The 20,033-nt window shown below is 38.7% G+C and overlaps 1 protein-coding gene across 2 annotated transcripts in view; it reads right to left on the reverse strand.

The window, feature by feature from the left end:
• The window catches only part of PTPN14 (protein tyrosine phosphatase non-receptor type 14), a 114,693-nt gene that overhangs the window by 69,447 nt on the left and 25,213 nt on the right, over window positions 1–20,033 (reverse strand). The window contains exons 3-4 of one of the 2 annotated variants that reach the window (XM_051783917.1): window positions 19,247–19,288; window positions 3,092–3,420 (exon numbers count right to left, since the gene is read on the reverse strand). In XM_051783917.1, coding sequence (XP_051639877.1) covers window positions 3,092–3,268 — 177 coding nt within the window. In that variant the 5' untranslated portion in view covers window positions 3,269–3,420; window positions 19,247–19,288. The remainder of the gene's footprint in view (window positions 1–3,091; window positions 3,421–19,246; window positions 19,289–20,033) is intronic. The other variant, XM_051783916.1, reaches the window with a different exon arrangement.

Genomic DNA, 20,033 nt, shown 5'->3' on the forward strand with positions numbered 1-20,033 from the left:
CTCTCCATCATTTACAGTACGACAGAACATACCATCTTTAAACATTTTAAGGATAACAAAAAAAGGAGACATGAAAACTCACAACAGATTTGTACAGATTACCCTGCTATTTCAAGCAGGTTCACCTAGTCTCACTTGAAAGGAAAAATACGATTATATTGGAAAAAAAATCTCTTATAATCTGTGCACATACATACAAGATTATGACATTTCTGACCTTGTCTTTCCATCCTTTCCCTTCCTCCCCTCTTCTCATCTTTACTTTTTACATAATGTTGGCACAAAAGCTCATTTAATTGGAAGTGGTAACTGTCCAACTAGAAGACCTAATGCTTTGTCAAGAGCCTTGCTGAAAAGGAAAAAAACCAGATTTTACAGTAGTTACATGGTTCCACTTTCTACTGACCTATTCCTGAACCCTGACTCAGTCGGGCAGGGAGTTGCATTCCCCAGAGATCAAATAGAAATATGCATAATCCATTAGATACTGTTTTTCAGTCATGTGTGGTATGATCGACAGTTCTTCACAACAAAGCATATCTCAAACAGTTTTGCCTTTTAGCAGGAAGGGTTTGGACAATTTTTTTATTTATTTCTAAGAAATTGGCTTGAGTGAGACAAGGATGTATTCCTAACACGAAGCTAGAAGTTGTGGTATACCTGTGATTTATTTAACGTAAGACCTAACCAAAGTATTAACTGAGACTGCATGGAAGAGATAAATGGTATTTTAGTATTATTTCGTTAGCATGGGATGTAATGAAGCTTGGCTTATCCTTAATTGTACATTACGGTTTGCTGATTTCTACAAAAAGGCATATTCCAGCTGAAATTTTTGCTGCACTTAGGGAATTTTAAAAGTTTTTCTCCAATATGGATGCTTGCAAGAATTTTTGCCTCAGTACACTTAATGAATTTCTCTACTTAGCTATGCAGTTGCACAAATGTTGTAGAAATTTGAAGTTCATCACAGTATTTTTGAACCTTCTGTAGAATTTGACTGGACAGTAAGTTCATGGCAAGCCTAGGGAAGGAAGGAGACAGTCACCAAATTACTTCATCAGCCTTGTTTCCTTACAAACCATGGCAGGAAGACCAGAGGTGTAGAAGAAGAATTGAATTTTGGGTCAGAGAAAGGACAGCATCCAGTACCTCCAAGGTTGCTAGCTCCAACTATTCCTCATGCAAGGAGCAGAAGAAGATACAGGGAGACCCTCTCAGAGTTGAAAGAAGTCAATAATTCTCTCCTAATAAAACCCAAACAAACAAACAAACAAAAAAAAAAAGAAAAAAACCCACTTCTGTCAAAAAGTGCTGTATTGTTGAAATCTGAACTTTACAAAACTAGTTCAATGTTGCCAAAACTTTGTTTAGAAAAAAAAAGCAGGGAAGGTGATGAAAGAAGGGGAAAGCGTTCCAACAACATCAAAGCATTCTCTTCTGTGTTGTTAAAATATTTTTTTATCTTGAAACACAAACTTTTTGTGCTGACATATTTCTTTTTGCATGACAGAAATAATTTTGAAAATGAAAAAAACCCAAAGCAATAGAAAACCCCCTTGAACACTGACCAAAACAGCTTCCTTTGCTACTCTACTGTCCAGTCTCTTTTCTCTGGAAAATTTTGAAACTTCAGGCTTTGGAACAAAGTGGAAAAAAACACTCTGAAATCACAAAATGCTTTGTAGAAAAGAACACTAACCCTCTGACAGAGTTATTGTTTGCAAATGCAGGTGGACCTCCAGAGAGAATCATTAGGCCTCAGACTCCTGCTACACCAACTAGATAAGCCCACAAGGAATATGAAGAGAATCACTTCATTCATTTCACTGCTTTCTGCATTGGAAGGAAAGGGAAGGACACAACTTCTCCCTAAGGACACCCTAAAGCATCACCAACAGAAAGAAAAAAGAATGGAAAAAACCAAATTACTGACAAATCTTCATCTCTAGAAGTATAGGGGGGAGATGATTCTACTAAAATCCATATTAAAAAACAAAGCTTAGTTTTCAACTAAGTATGAAAAATCACTACACAATATTCTCTCTGCCCTGTTCCTGACTGCACATTCTCCTGTCTATTCTGCACATGAGATACTTCTCTCATTCTTTATCATTATGAATGTATGAAAGGAATTTTTGTTTAGTTTTCATCTGCAATAATTATTTGCATGCTACTTTCTAGTTACCACTACTACAAAGGTCTATGGACCAACTGGATAAGACACTGCAAGGGGCTGTAAAACACCACCACCAGTTGTGCTCACAGAAAGTACCAGCCAGGACAGTCAGATGACAATGCAGCAAATTCCAGGCAGTGGTTTTCAACCTGTGATTTGAAAAAGTCAAGAAGCATGTAGGATACATGCAAGGAATCCACAGAAGGTAAAAGTCAGTCAGTTCATTTGTCCCATGCACACTGGAAAGCTACTTCTAAAAAGGATTCAACACTTAAAATGAACACTAAACTCTACAGCAAGAAGTAGATAAATAAGGATTTCAATCTTTATTAAGGTAAGACTGGTTTCTTCAGCCTTTTCAGAAGCACTGGGAATGTAAAAGAAGCCTTTCGGAGTTTCAGATGTAAAATATTTCAGTTAAACAAAAGGGAAGAAAAAACCACCATCCTCAAACTGTTACCAGTTGCACATAGCTGTTGCCTATTTAAGTTTTATAGTAACAAGAGTATATTTATATGAAGGTGGATATTTAAAGCCAGGGGAGTCTCCTTCCCGATGGCATAATTCAGCCATAAGTGCTGGTGAAACCAGGCTTACATTCAGAAAAGGTTAATGTAACTTGTCCCTTGGCATCCCAGTTCAGAAACTAACACCCATGGCTTTCTAAGAAAAGAAACCTCATGTTCGTATTACAAAGAGCTCTCAAAGCTATGATGGATGAGCAACAGCCCAAAACCTCGTGTGCCGTTCTGCCTTCAGTTTTCATGCAATCAGACTATGTTTGTCCAAGCTCCAGCTGCTGATCATATCTGGCCAGCACTGAGAATAACACAATTCAAATGAACAGACTGCCTGAGCTAAAAATGTGTCAAATTATACAGTGACAGATGGTCTTTCCTGGGTTACTCTTACCTCACGTAATTCCAGCCTCTGAGCAACAGCTTCCAAGCACTCCTGCCCAGTGCTCTCCACGGAGAGGGTGCACTCGATCACATTGCTGTCCAGCAGACGGATCCTTGTCACAAAGCAGTTCTTGCTCAAGACGTTGTAGCATCTGGTCCGTCGTCGCAGTTTCAGCCCGAAAGGCATGGCTGGTGGCCTGGAAGGTCACCCCTTCCCTGTACTCTTCTGAGAGTTATCAGCACACTTGTCGACTTGCCTCAAAGGCTTCTTCAATTGGTACCACTCTCCTCCAGAAATGGAGATAGCTGTCCATTCCCGGGGCGAGCTTCAAGGGATTCCTGCAAAATACGTACAAATAAGTAGACTTAAGTGTGAAATAAGGTGTTCCAAAAGTTCAGTGGGAAAGAGAAAAAGCTTTAGAGTCACATTTAAAACCATAAAATAAACACCTCCACACACAGGATTGCCAGGCACTTACTACATCTCCCAAATGAACACCTTATACAACACACCTTTCAAAATACTATTTTGGCGCTGAATTTAAAGCACAGATTTAATTACAAACCTGTTCTTTGAGAAACTCATTACAAACAGTAACTCTATAGGGCACGCATCCAGAGGTGCTAACTCTCCCACTATTACCCCCACCACAGGGGTCTATAACATAATCTTCAAGTTTTGGTGCCCTCGGGCCAGCTTTGAAAACCAGTTAAAAAAGCTAAGGAACAGAGGCATTGAAAAGAGGTGCGATTTTGAAAGAAGAAAGGATGTCATCAGCCAGCAGGAAATGCAGGCACTCAGCACCTCTGAAAAAATCAAACCTAAAATATGCATGTGAAAAGCAAGAAGCATCTCAGCCCTTTCAGAGAAGCCTCCTCTGAGGCTCACTTCCAGCTCCAAAGCAATTCTGCATTTCACACTTTCAGGTGGAATGAGTAACTGCAGGAACACAGCTGTCAGAGACCAGGATAACACCGAGTGGGAGTAAGAGAACACATATTCTAGATACTGTTTCTAACTAATGCTCCTAAAATTTGTCAGGGACATATGCAATTGTTGAGCCAAAACACCAACTAGACAGAAGAACTAGAGATACAGAAATAATAACAAAGTGAGATCCACTTCTTTTAAAACAAAACAAAGCAAAAAGTTTAGTTAAGAGCAGGTTCAAGCTAAACTAAAAGAAAGCATTTGCACTGACACAACCGGCTTTCCATGTGCTGAGAGGAATGAAATAAAAATGAAATTACTTGCTACCAAGCCTTCCTGGTTTTATATGAACATTCTGGAGAAAGAAATGGAGGAACACTAAATACTGGCATTTAAAAGTCCGTTTCTCTTAACAAATAGTACTGCAGATGAAAAACTAGATCCCATTTCCTTGCTACTTAAGAGAAGCAAGGGAAGGCATTGCCAGCAGAGTATGCATCATTTAGCTGAAGATGACATTTCAAAGAGATAGCATTGCCCACATGCATCCTTTGGCACAGAACTGCACAGATCAGTTGTTTTCACTTTTTACTGAATGTCGTTGTTATGGAGACTTTCAAAAGCTGCCCATTTGACTACAGTGGTTATCATTACACTAGAAAAATAATTATCACATATTTCATAAAACGTATTTTCCAAAGTCACTATAACTTGGCATTTTTTAGGGGGTTAAAGCAACACAAGCAAAAAGGAAAAAAAAAACAAAACAAAACAAAAACAAACAAAGAGAAAACCACAAAACTTTTCACTGGTAAGGTATGTGACTACCCTGGTAGTCTACTAGATACACCAGAGAAAAGCCTAGAGACTTTGAGAAGGGGGAGGTGCTACTTGACTGAAGTGCAAACAAACCTATCAAATTAGCAGCTGTGGTTTAATGTCCCATTTTTAACTTTCATGGGTACAGACATAATGTATTATTTTCACACAATTGCATGAGATAGCTGTTATACCTTGCATTGCTGTAACATCAGAAGCCATCAAAGACACATAAATACATCCTCACAACAATTTGATGAGGCAGGGATGTGTTACTCATGACTCACAGAAAAGGAATTGAAACAAACATTCACCAGCTTGTTCAACATGGCTTAGGAGAATGGCTTCAGATCTATCTACTAAAACATGCAGGCCAGGTTACAGCTTTAACCCCTGCCAACTACTTGCCAATCACCATGCTGACCAACCTATCTGAAACTACAGCATGGATTTGTAAAGTGGGAAGAATGGAAGGAAATTACAGAGAGGGAAGGGTGTGGAGGACTACATCTTATCAGGAACAGAATTTTTTTTCAGGCTCTGGCTTTGCAGACTATTTTAAGTTGGACATATGGAGAGTTTTAGCTGGTCGATTCAGTTCAAAAAAACCCTTATCTTTCCTTACTGTAAGTTGCACATATATCCTTGCAGAGCATAAGCCATTTTCTTTACAGTAATTGTAGTTACAGTTAGTAGTAGCCTAAAGATGAAACCCATGACAGTTAAAAAAACCCAAGTGACTGGCCTTGCTGTCCAGGCACATCGAACACTACAGCTATTGCCAGACAAGCTACCCCAGAAGGTACGTATGCAAACTCCCCAATTCCCATATAACAGAAATGTTGATATGGATTGCAAATATGTTGCTCTAAATTGTATCATACTCTTAGGTAAACAAGGCCAGTATTTTCCCCACTTTTCAAAGGCAGAGAAGTAACTTGAGTTTTCCCTTAATGCTGCTGAGGGCGATGGGCCACCAGCATTTCCTAAACTGCAGATGTACAAATGGGTTAACGGATGCACTTTGTATAATATAGATTGGGTTATTGTTTCATTTCACTTAAAACGTATGTGAACGCCCAATGACATCTCTCTCACAAAAAATGTCACACTTAAATTAGTTTCCAGTTAAAGTATGAATTGGAATGGCAAGACTAGGAACACTTAAACCAACTCAGATTGGCCCAGCCTGTGACAACTATTAATTCTCAATTCAATGTAGGTGTCTAAGTTTTCAGTTTACACACATTCTGGATGTCTGACCCACTTTTCATTAGGTGTTCTTGTAAGATTACTACATAAGATATCAAAGGCCCTGGTCACAGGCTCCTAAAGTAAACAAGGTTCTTTAACATTTGTATCATCTTAAAGGCATCATAAGCATTCATTTTTACTCATAGTTATTTTGTAGATGATCAAAAAAAAGATGTTGTTGAAAAACAGAAGTGTTTTGGTCTTCCAAATGAAAGATTCCATTAGAGGATCTCCTTTCCCAATTTAAAGGTTGCCAAGGAGGAGCAACGTCCCTAACCAAGTTAACCCAACTGTGCAGGTGTTCACAACACTCCTTTTCTCAAACTCACACTTCCACTTTAAACAAAACAAAACCAGTGAAACTAAGGCAAGCCTATAAAAAGCTTATCAGATAACCATGAACCTGTCCTAATTTTAACAAAGGATTTCTATTAAGAGTGTTTCAGCTGTGAAAGAGGCAGATGTGACAAGTTTCAAATTGTCATTTTCTATTAAGGATTCATTTTTCTGAAGAGAAATTAGACTGGGTTCTTTAAAAATTTTGTTTATTTTTTTTTTCTTTTTGTTCAGTGTTTTCATTATTGTGGATTCTTTCTTTACCTCCCACTGCCATCCTTCAACCTTGAGTATCAATTGCTCTTTGCGAATTAAGTTCATTCTAAGAAGTGTGCTGAATTAAACAAAGTTCTTAGCTAGAGCATAAGCTTTGGAATTTAAACACTGTGCTAAGTGGAAATTCCTTTTTTTTATAAGTACATACTTTGCAGGCATATAAAATACACAAGAAAGCTTAAGTCCCTCAACCATTTCTCAGAAAACAGCTACAAAAAAAGAAAAAAAGAAAAAAATGCTTTGGAGAACCACATACAAGTTATCTGCCCATCTAACCATCTATAAGCAAGCCATCACTATTATCTGATATGGATATCAATTCAAAAGTGAAACCTCAAATCAAAAGTTGAAATAGGGTCCCTCTGAAAAACAAAAACATGGCACTAACACTCTCGGTGTCTTGGAAAGTAGCAGTCTGACAGACAGACTTTTGCAATGCTTAGACAGGCGTGTGCTGATGCCAGTGCTGTACAAAAGTAGAGGCACAGTTGGGGAACAGCAGGAACAGGGCAGCCATGCAAGGGGGGGGTGAGCTGGAGCCAAGGGTGACCCTGGCAGGACAGTGTCCTCACCCATCACTGCACAGCCTTATAGGGGATGAGCTGATAAGCAGAGCTGGGTGCTGCAAAGGGGTCCATCAGTAGCCCCAGGCATGGCCTGCATTGAACCAGGTCCAGGGGGCTCCAGCATGAGGAGACAGGGCTGGAGGATGATCTGCCACACAACTTAGGAAGAGGCTGATCTGAAATGGTCGTCCCAGACCTGTGGGCAGAGAGTGGGGTGGAAGCCCCAGATGAGGCTGGTCAGGGCCATTGAGGCACACAGGTGCACTGAGAGCCAGAAAAGGCAACATCGTTCACAGGTGCAGGACCAGGCCAGCTCTACACTCTGACTATATTTTAAATCTTTAACTCCTTCCAGTGCACGCTCATCTGAGATGGAGGCTCCATTTTGCAAAATATCTCTCCTGGAACAGTTTGATGACAAACATCGTGTACAAAATGTAAAAATCAAAACAGCTTTTTGAGAAAGCATCTATCCTAAATGCAGTTTCATCAGTATGAAGACAAAGAGATACAATATCTTAGTGGATCCTTGGTAAAGTTTAATATTCCTCTGTTTCAGGAGACTGAGGAAACAACGAACAACGAGCCAGCCCCTTTGCTATCATAGACATTGGAATCATACCAAAAAATGTTATTTACTTTAAAAAGCCATATGGATAAAGTCAAAGGCTCTAGAATAGGGAAGACCAAAGGTGGCAAAAAGAATGAAAAAAAATTGACACAGAATAAAACCAAGCCTTTAATCCATGATCTCATGCCCAGCACAATATAAGTTCTCCTAACAACTTTCACTAAAAACCAGCTTAAAGATGGGCCTGATGTAAACCATGTATGTCTCAGCTCAGGACACTCTTAACTACCTCATTCTCTACTTTGCTTGAAAGCCTTACCAGCATATAGTCTGTGTAAAGGCAGGAGACACGGAGGTATGGATCCCTCCAATGGTGTTTGATTTCTCCATAACACTACTGCATCTTGCAAGGTGGGAGAGGAGGAATCATTGATCAGTCTTGCAAAAAATCCTTCCCTGTACAGAAGGGGTTTCAGAAAGTACCACTCCTTCATTGTTCAACATCAGAATACTGTTCTTCCCATATCTAGAGGCAGGAAAAAAACGCACACCTCATACAACCAAGAATATCTCCCAAGCACAATGCTGGGTACCAAACACCTTCAGGCTGCAGATGACACAGCTGTAATTGTTTAGGGAGGAAAAGGCTAATCTGTTAGTGCTACCTACTATGAGCAACCCGCCTCCTTCACTGGCCAGTCCTGCATGAAGAACTAGGTCAGATTCACACTGTGATATGCAACACAGAACTGCTTCTGATTTTTAAGAAAACTTTGTTAGTTTCTGCACAGAATATAAACTTTCCCTATGGATCTAAGTTACCTGATGCAGATAAAAATTTGTGCTTTTCCAAAACTTTTTTTTTTTTAATGAGACCTTACAGTGAAATCAGGTCAAACCACCAGTACAAAAAAGCAAATGAATTAATATTTTAGACATTTTCCAAACCTAAAACCAAAAGAAGCCAGAAATACACAAAATTCTTCCTTAGCTCTTCCAAAGTCAGCTGGGGCTGGCCAGATTTTTGTTTGTTAGTGGTTTTAAAACAAGACAGACTGAAGGGAGCAAGGGAAGCCACTAGGTGTTTTATGAGGAAGAGGCCATACAACAGAAACTGCTTCGTGAGGTAAAGGGCACTGCTCCAGTCACTGGGCATTCTCCTGCTTCTTTAAATTTATTTGAAGGCCAGGAGAGAAGAAAGGCTTATAAATAATTGAGGCGAAAATAACTCCCAGGACATTTCCAAGTACGTGACTTGCTCCTCTATTACAGACAACAGGTACAGAGTGTACTACATTCAAAGAAGCATAAATAAATAAAAATAAATAAATAAATAAATAAATAAAAATAGAGTCTGATATGAAATGCACTTAAACTAGAATGCTTTCCTCTCACTTCATTTGCTTTTGTACCTAATTTCTGAAACTCCAGGAAGAAAGCAATTACTGTCAAACTGCAGCCTGTATTTACCAACAGCACATGGCACCCCTCCAGCATTCCTAGCACTGCAGGAGCAGCAGCACACCTAACAGAAGTATGTAACCCTGGGCTGGGTGTGAGACCACAGCATTTGATGTAAGCTGCAAGTGGTGCACTGGCCTACAGTTTTAGGGAAGAATAAAAATAACAGTGTATGGGAGACAAGACATCTGACATAATCCATCTCCATCTAGTTGAGTTCTGTCTAGAGGAGGAAATCTCTCCCTGCAAACCCAGCTTTCTCTCCTTTGATTGCTGTCATGGGAGAGTTTCATGCAGGTAGAGCATGGTAAGGAGTATTTCTGGGCCCAACAAGGTGTCTGTATCCCACCCAGTTTTGTATCCCACTCAGTTATGGGTGGAATTCCCATAAAGCCTGATTAACTCTCAGGAGTCAAACTTATCTCTGGACAGATGAAAGGGGGTTTTAACCGTTACATAATACAAGTCTTCTGCTGCAAGGCCACTGACTTCAACTGCTTGTTTATACAGTCCCTGGCAAGACACAGACCTCATCCTCAAGCATTTAAATCCTTAAAAATTCTTGTAGGGGTGGGAGGGAATTTGAATATTACCCTAATACAAATAGCAACAAACCTTAACATTCCCACCTCCACATTCTGGAAAAGGAGTCAAATTATAATTTTATTTCATTTTTATAACCATTATAATACCCTGCACAAAACTTTTAAAGTCTCTAAGCATCTAGAGATCCCATACCTGTGTGCATGAATAGATGCCATGGCTTCTCTAGGACACTGAACTCAGAAGACAACTGCTACTGTTACTACTACTGTGAGTCATCAGACAACAATATGCAGTGGCCAAGGATCCAAAAACCATCTCAGTTAGCATTTCTACTTTCCCAATTCAATCACAGCCTTCCATTTCTAGGAAAACTTCCGCTCTCCAGTAGATCCATCTTTGCTGTAAAAGATCTTTTTTTATCTAAAATGTCATGTGTTTTCACTGTATCCAACTTGCGTCAGATTCTGCTTTCAGTAGTCCAAATAAAATGTCTAGAGAGGTTTAAATAAAATCAAAACAACAACTTCAATTGGGACCAGTTAGAATTCTACCCTTTCCTCTCCTTTGTTGCAATACCCATGAGAGTACATAGTCACTGACTGAAGCACATAGAGCTTTGTATGTGCACCTGTTGTTATTCCCTCCTCATGTCTCCTGCTAAAGCACCACACTTTATGTAAAAACACCTTTCTTGGGCATCCACAGAACTATGCAGTTTTGTGGATACCAATCTATCAGGCAGCACCTATGTACTCTTCTGTGTAAAAGTCCACAAGTACCAAGTACTTTTATAGGTCTCAGCTAGTGTGTCCAACACAGTTTTATCACAGAAAAGATGTGGACTTCCCAAACTGCAAATTAGCACCTTATTTATTACTTCCTTACTCATTGTTCCAGAATATCCTCAGCAACTCAACAGGTCTTTCTAAGGCAACAACTGATGAAGAACTCTTTTTGAGATAGTCTAAGCATTAAAGTTAGGAGTAGCATTTGCATAAAGTAACATATCTACATGATGTTTGCACTGCCACTGTGATCAGTTTTAATGCACATAATATCAGTAATGAAGGTAGAGTTATGACTCACTTTGTAGAACTTTGTGTTCCAAAGTTGCAAAAAAAATAAAATCAAAATGCCAGACTCTGGTACTTTTCCTTCCCAAACAGGAAATGCTGCCTGTTTATGCCAGGTGTCTGCAGTAGCTCCACCTCCCTGTCATGGCAGGGTTTAGGTCTGCAGGGTACAGCAGTTAACCATTTACAACCCTCTCACACCTTGGCTATGGTATTTCAAGACCTCAAATAAGACACAGTCAAGAGTGCCTAGATGGCTCCTGTCCCAGGATGCAGTTCTGTACCTGAGCCAATCTCATTTAAGAGGTACCTACTGCTGGGAATGGAAGGGAGGTCCTGCTCTCTTCCCCCTCCCTTAATTCCAGAGCACATTGCTACAGCTTATGTCAGCTCTGGAAATCTGCTGGGACCTCCTCCTGGCTTTGGCACTTCACCTTCCTGACTTAATAAAAGAATATGATCCTTTTCAGCTTGGTTAGTGAGTTTAAATAGCTCACAGTGGGGCCTAGAACGAGTAGCTCACTCGGCACAGGGAAGAGAGGAATCACACAGCTCAGAGAAGGCAGAATAAGAGCAATTCTCCCTTGACAGCAGTTGGTCAGGTCAGTTGAGCACCTTGTGAAATCATAGACCCGGGAAGGGTCCTGGTCTCAGCAGGCAAACGAACTCCCCAGAACACACTCCCATTATTCCTCTACGGCAAAGCTACTTCAGAATAAAAGTTGCTTTCCCTGAAATAGCCAGTTGATTCAAATTGCACAAATTTTTGGGGGGGGTTGTTTTCCCTCCCCTCTTCCCCTCCCCTTCCCCCCCAAAAATAAAAAGCATTCTGTAACTGAATGTCCATAAGAGGAGTTAATGTTGCAACATCTGGATGCATCATGTTTCCTACATGGGACAAACCATTCAGAAGAGAAGCGAGACCAGCATTCTGGTATTTTGGCACATCTTTCTTTTAAACCTGGTACTACACTTCATCTCCAAGTGCCACCCTTCAGAAAAAGCATGAGGTCCTGCAGCCTACATTTTCACGAAACACTTCCTAGCAATCGAAGATTAGGAAAACCTAACCATTGTTGTAAGGGTCAATTATTTAAAATCCATTATATTCAAGTGACTTAAAAATTTGTGAGAAGATTTGACAGGATTCTTTACTTTTTGTCCCTATTTTATGCCTACTGGCTACAACCTGTAGCAACATAGTATCAGTGCCATTTACTTTCCTTCCAGTTAGTGACCTTTCTGAAAGGTTTTCAACTCCAAACTTGATGGAGCTACAGTGATTTTAAGGGGTTACATTTCTTGCTAAATGTGATTGATAGGCATGCAAAAACATTGTAAAAACAGTGAATTATACGCTTAATAAAAACCACAGAAAAACTTACAGCATATTTCATTATTGTCTCATGTTACAAAGATGTGAGTCAAACTAAAAAGTTCTAAACACAAGATAACATGAACAGCAGGATCAATTGCTCCTACAGAAGCAAGTATCAGATAGAAAGTAAAATTATATACCCCAGAGCATTTACACTAGCTAAACATCCACTAGTACAAACTGGTGCCCGTTGATGTGTAATTTTAAATAACGCAATAAAAAGTTGGTTAAAAAGACACAAAAGTTCAAACATCACCTATCCATCTTTAACAAAAAAAGTATCTATTCTCAAGAGCTGGGTGCAGTTTCACTTCTGTACTGGGATTCTGCAATGGAACAATGACGAGAGCAGTTGGAGATTAGGAAGCAAATAGCCACAATGCCTGTAAGATTGAAAGATCTGCCTGGAGCAGATTAAATGGCTTTGGTGTCAGATGAAGACTGGAAGCTTCGTACCTGGATTCACACAATTCTGCTCTCAGCTGAGACCCTGCCAGGAAAGTGTTACAGAAGCAAAATATGGTCCTGTACACTTAATAAAGGTGTGATATTTCTGCTGCCCTTCTTCTGATTTTAATACAGCTTATACAACTGAGTTTTTACAATTTCTACTCAAACAGTGGTCATGCTTAAGCACACTCCATTCTTCTTCACTTCCTTTAATATATATATCTATGCATATATATATATCTATGCATATATATATATATATATATAATAAAGTCTTTCAAATAAACAGAAACTGGGAAAATTTGGATTATAACTAGAGATTTCCAAAATGTAGCATACTACCTCTAACTCTTGAAAAAGTCAAAAAGGTATCTGTTTAACATTAGGAGGTCTCAATATATGTGGATTCCTTGGATCACCAGGAAAGAAAATGTTTTCTTAAAAAGTCTGTCTTGTAAAATCCAAAGAATTTTGAGGGTACAATTGAGGGGAGAGGGGAATGATGAACAAGAAGCACTCAACTGGCAACACATCAAGTGTAAACAATGTGGTGGCCACTCTAAACTGCAAACCTGTCCTTTTCCTTACAGGAACGAAATCCAGTGCTGCTCCCACTGATGTCAGTAACAAGACCAGCACCAGCTGAAGCAAGACCTACACCTCCAGGCTTACAGTAAGAATAAAACTTTGTTCAGTTTCTCTGAAGTTTGGAGCAATGGTCCATTCTCTTGGAGAGGCTCAATTAGGCCCATTCACGTATTAGATAATGAACTAGGATAATGCAATGGAGGAAAATGGCTGCAGATAAGCAATGAGAGCCAAGCGTGATGGGGTGGAGGAAAAAGGGATAAGATGGAGGGAGAGAGAGAAGAAAAATACAATTAAAAATGCATGCACATTGTAAATCCCAAAACCCAACTGGGCACATTTAGTTACACAAGTAGATACTTCATACAAGATCATAACATGAACTTTTGAACTTGCATGGAAAAAAGCCTCTCCACTACTTAATGCGTTAAAACATTGATGCTACAAAATGCTGAGAAAATTCCTTCAAGTTGTATCAAAGGAGGATTATATTGTGGGCACATGCATGAAGAAAGCAAATCTGTTATCTTTACTGAATATAGGCCTTGATGTAAATCACACAGCCACAGTCTGTGAATAACTGCATTTGTTTCGACAGCAAAACACCTCATCTGAAATACAGAATAGCTGCCGGAAATGAGCTAATGGTACTTTTCTTTCTGTATTAAAGGATTATTTTCCAGTGCCCACTGTGTGGGCTTAAACACTAGACTGAAACAGTCAAAATACTTAGAAGTAAGATTTATGGCTAAAAAGGAGGGGGCTAGGGGGGAACCTTCTTTGAAGTGACTGACTTCTTTGACCAGTGTCTCAGAACTACTAGGCTACAAAAGGACCCCTCTCTGTGAGCAGCCCTCTGCATTTGTCCTTCATCTCTGTAGCAGATCATATTGATAAACAAGATTTGAAAACAATTACCTGGGTATCACACAGTTGGACAGCACGTAGTAATTGAAATATTATGAACAACCAATGTCTTTTTATTTTCTAATAATTTTTAACAGGAAAACTCTCACACACCTCAAATACTACTCAAGCCATCAATATGAATCCTTCAGCACTAGTATGTTTTTCAGAAGCTTTCAAAGGAGCTTGGAGGAAAAGAAAAAAATCATGAAATTACTTCCACAGGATTCCAATAAGTGTTGCTCATTACATTGACAGAGGAAGAAATTGCACAAACTATAACCCCACAGTCTTTCATTGTTTTTAGTTGTAGCAGTGCTATAATAGATCTGTTTGGATGGACTGCTTATTTTCTCTAACATATTACTTGCCATTAATTCTACTTAAGAGAACATCTGTGCACTGAAGATGAGTAAAATTGTATTAGTTTTGAAGTATAAAATACATGTTGCAGTTTTATATACAAGCACACTGTAATAAATTCTAAAAACTGTGTCATGCCATTCTTTGTTCACCTTTCCTAACAGTGCTTCAATAATCACTTTACTACCTTTCCCCATGAGTCTGGACAAAATATTCACCCTTTACATATGATGATAGCTTTATTCAGAATCATACTTGAGGTTCTTAACTTTTAATGAGATTATAGCCTAATTTTTAACAGGTTAACCAACCCTGTTAGAGAAGGTAGTTGCCTTGTAATGCTTCAGAGTAAAATATTGTTTTCTAGAAAATTTTACTTCATCATGAGCTGAGAAGTTCTTTAAAATAAATAACCTTTATTTCTTGCTCAGATTAATCCATTTTTATGTTAACATTTTAGCATATGACTGGAGCAACAAAGACCAGAAGTGACTTGTAAGCTTGTGACCCTCTGTAGCTCACATAATAGACTTTGTATATTAAAATGGGGAATTGGTATATTAAAATGGAGAGAGAGAAAAACATTACATCAAACATTAAAATTTTCTTGTTCTGCTGTTCTTTACAAGCAATTTATCTTTAAAACAGAAGAGTTAGGTTGACTTTTAGTTCTCAAATGAAAAGTAGTAAGGTTACTCCAAACTTAAATTGCACAATTTATTAAAAAACCCTAGGTCTAGACACAAATTGCACAAAATCAAAACATCTGTACAACCACAGGTAGGTGTATTTACTGTATGTGTGTATCAAAGTGACAAATAGGCCTTTGATCCACTGGATACACTGTAGTGGCCATTGAAGTTCTATTGAATGCATGCAAACAAAAAAATATTATATATAGATTACGTAAATTTATTTCTTCTAAGTACAAAACCTAAACACCAGAACAGAAGAAGCTGGAGCAAGATAAAAAATAGTTAAACCATCTCTCAGTATGTATAATGTTATCTTGTTTGGTATCACATAAATGGGCTCACTGAATTCTAAGGTGATGAGGTATCCCTAACATTTACACTCAGCTTAACTGCAACACAGAGGGAAGTAAGAGAAGAAACAAGCAACAAAAATAAGTGGAGAAAACCCATGTGGCACAGCTCTCCCTGTAATCCTGTCTCTGGTTAGCAAGTTGGAAGCATTTCATTTCTTTAACTTGAAGCCTGATATTCACATTCCTCTGTGGCTTAATGTGGACATGGAGTACAGATTGCACTCATGTCTTAAAGGAGCTAAATGATTTAGCACAGCAAGCCTGTGAGACGGATAGCCAGAAACGTTATACTTACATCCACTTTGAAGGAGGAAATTAAATTTCATAGTCCCCAGCTCTACTGCAGAAGTAGGCAATGCCATGTGGAGGTAGGGATTGCCTTAAACTAAAATCCGTCCTTGGCAGTTGTGAAGACACTCGTGCCTTCTGAAGTGCTGTGAAGAGTGGCCACCACTCCCGTGAGATCAGCTAACCTGTACCGGCGCAGTGCGGGAGTGCGGCACGTTCCCAACTACAGCCTTTCTAGAACCAGTGCAGAATGGCAACAGGTAGAACAGAAACCAAACTGCAGACGAAAATGTGATGCCAGTGTGCATCTTATTCAACAACTGACCACAAAGACAAGTCTGTGATAATACAAATTCCTGTAATCATGGAATACTAAATTGTTTTATGTGATGAAAAAAAATGGGGCAGACCAAACCATGCATGATGCTGTCTTACAGCAACATCTACCACATACGAGGCAACAGTGTCACTGGAAGGGAAAAGGGAAGCACTCCCCACCAAGTGGCCACCTCACATCAGTTCCACCTTTATTACTGTTAAAGTTCATAATTTCCATTTCCAGATACTAAGCTCCAGGACAAACCTACCAAGAATTAACTGGTCTGCCTCTTTTATAAAACGATTAGCTGTGCTTTTGAAAAAGTTACTAAAGACCAAAGGGTCACAGGGTAATTATTTACAGAACTGATGCCAGAGATGAAGTGACAGATAAAGCTATTATAAACAACGTGCAGAGTACGGAATGAGAAACTCCTACAATTTATTGTCTATGGCTGTGAAGTGCAATTCAGCTCAGAGATAGCACCAGCTCTGCTTTCCTCTTGGTACTGGATAGACTATAAAAAAAAATACAAAATTTGACTCAAGACCTTCAGTTGTCCAGTTCCAAGTTCATACAGGGTTTACTTAAGAAGGAAAAAAAAAAAAGAAGAAATCAAGTCCCCTACACAGTAGACATCATGAAGAGGTGATGTTGCCTTGCTTTGGTTTGGAAGGTAACCAGCTCAACTGGGACAGAATTAAAGTGTTCTCTTTCAGCTAAATAAAAGCTATGGTTGCAGGATAAACCACTGTCATGCACTTCGGCATAAGGAGATTTTATGACCTGCTCTTGTGGGAGGGAGATTGGAGGCAGCAGAGTTCAGGCCATGACTCTCTAAGAGGGAACAGGATCACTAGAAAAGAGTTTTAAGTATCCTCATGAAAAAAAAAAAAAGAACAGCTCATATCTTCCCCAGCCACTCCCCCATTGCAGAATACAGGACACTCAGTCCAAAAGTATTTTCAGTGCCTAAATATAACACGGGCATTCACATAGCATAAATAGGAGAATCCTTCTGAAGGGCTGTCTTGAAAACATCCTCCATTTTTCATTAAGACTAGAGTTCAAAGTCATATACTGGCATGTCAAATTCAGGATATCCTTGTAAGAATAATGACTTTACTGTTATTATACCTGGCTATTTTTATAAAGTTTCTGGAAGCAAGAAACACAAAATGTGCTTAATGATGACTCGAATACCTTCACGTTTCTTTTTGGTCACAGACCAAGAAGATGTGATGGAATACAGTCATATCCTTATGGGATTTCATAATACCAGTCTTCATTGGCAATCACTGATTACATACCCCAACATCAAACTGCTACATTTTTTCAGTCTTTTTTCCGAAGCTTTGATATATAAAGTCAAAGTAAAAAGTAGCTGGCCCTTAATACTATGGTTTATGCCAAAAGTAATATGAAACTATTAGAATCACAAGGCCTAGAATTCAATTGGAACACTAAGACTGAAAAACATCCTAGCATCAAGAAAGAGTAAGGAGGTTTGAAGAAAAGCGAATAGGTAAAAGAGAGAAAAAGGAAAAAGCATAATCCAAAAGAAACCCTCACAGAAAGAAGGCTAATGAGATCCCAAACAGTCACCAAAAAAAAAAAAAAATAAAATCTAAAAGACAGTCCAAGACTGTTTCTTCTTGTGATCCTTCTACTCCACCAGGTGTTCTGGTAGAGGAAATCAATCATCATTAATTTCCTAATAAAGCACCATGCTATGAAAGGATTTGTTCCTCCTTCTAACCATGTTATCCTATCTGACCCACCAGCTCCTGCTCCCGCAGGACACAGCATTAGCTGTTCATGGCTATTGAAATCAGCAATCCAGCTGTGCCATAAATAACATGGAGTGAATTAAACCCTTAAAAGTGACAGATATCTTCAGTTTTTACTGGAGGAAATGTGGACCAGCTTGGGGATGTAGCATCCTGACACCCCCTTCCCATGATGGACAAATTTCAAAACTCTTCGTTACTATCTCTAAACATTCAAGAAAACCAATCACTTTACTGGCAGTAGGATGTATGGATGTCTTCTGACAAGGACAGCACAAAATCTACTATCATGTTTTCACAATGGAAATTTAAAAAAATAAATTAGTAGAGCCACAAGACCAAGTTCATATTGCAGGATCCTCCTTGAGGTCACTGGGCTAAACAATGTTCTGCCTGTTAGTAAGGCTCAAACTGCAACACCTCATTATCATGACCTATGAAAGTATTCAGCCTGATACTAGGAAAAAAGGTCAAACTTTTTATTTATTTTTTTTTTAAATTAGAGCAAGAATTTAATTTGCAGAGGAGGGAGAAAACATCACTTTGGCATAAAGTGGAGAGAAGGTAAGGAGAAAAAGACAAAAGATTGACAAAGATAAGCAAAGAGCAGAGAAAACATTTTTTTAATGCAGATAGGAAAGGGGGAGGAGGAAAAAAATTTTCCAGCTGTTGGTCAATTTGTAAAAAAAATTTCTAAAATCCTTTGCCTATTCAGGCTGCATTTTTTTCCACTGCAATCAAAATTCATCATCTTTTTTTTTTTTTTTTTTTTGCAAAAAGCTAGTAATAAGCAAATCTAACTCACCAAACTTGTGTTCAAAGCAAAAAGCACAAAAATCTGGGTCTCATCCTACTGATCAAAAAGAAATCTAGAAACCACCTCAGCCCTAATTTATGTTTTAGCTCCTTCAGTAGAGAGGTCCAACATAACTACTCACTACCAATTTTCAAGAGTCAGGCTCATCCTTTTATGTGAATTATTATTCAGACAACAGATGAGAGCAATTATATCGTTCGATAAAAATAAGTTCACATTTGCATATTGCTATCATCTAGTACCTCACAGAAGTGAGAATGATATATTTTTGTCATCTGTACACAAATATTACAGTAGTTCCAAAGAGTAAGCAAAGTGAAACACCACATTCTAGAATCAAACCTTCCTGCAACCATAGACTTCAAATTGCCTCCCAGTTTCTCACCTTGCTTTTCCCTGGAACAGTCTTTATGCATCTTAAGGGGTTCTGGAAAAAAAAATCACTACTTTTATAGACAAGAAAAGTAATAATGTACTACATAATTTCCACTACCTGTAGAGTCTTAAGAATTTACAAACATGACAAGACTATCTGGGATCTTGAGAAATGAAAGGAGATGTTCAGACAAGAAGACCTACATTAAATAATGGTCCACACAGTTGAAGAGCTTTCAAGACCTTCTTTCAGCTGGAGAAACAATATAGGAATGATATAAAAGCTCTCAAGTGGTATTAAAATTACGTGCCTTAGAGTATCCCATATATAGTTAGCTTCCCTTCATAGGGTGGTACCCTGAATACTGCAGAATGAAAACAGAGGAAGATTTTGGCTATAGATGTTAGTATAAACGTGCTTCTATAAGTATTGTTTTCCTTCTACAGAACAAGGAGTGAAATATTCCATGTAACATTTTATTCTCCTGTAAATGAAGAATGCAGCATGCAGACTTGTAGTGGAACACTTTTCTTTTCCATGTGCAGTTTAAACTGCCAGCTTTAAACAGAGAAAAATATTACATGTATCCATGGATATCTAATTTTAGAAAGACAAACAGTTCTCCTGCTCCAGCAGCAGGAAAAAAAGATGGTAAGAAACGAATAGTTATTTCAAGTCATACAGAAAGGAACTATGACAGAACGTGACGTGCGCAGTGTAGTAAGGACTGAGTTGGGCAAGTGCCCATGAGGAAAACAAGGCTTTTGTGGGCTCTGCATCTGAAATCAACAGGCTA

The sequence above is a fragment of the Manacus candei genome, unplaced genomic scaffold (assembly GCF_025592945.1).
Source record: "Manacus candei isolate 608988 ecotype Guabito, Panama unplaced genomic scaffold, ASM2559294v1 h1tg000017l, whole genome shotgun sequence".
NCBI classification, from domain to species: domain Eukaryota; kingdom Metazoa; phylum Chordata; class Aves; order Passeriformes; family Pipridae; genus Manacus; species Manacus candei.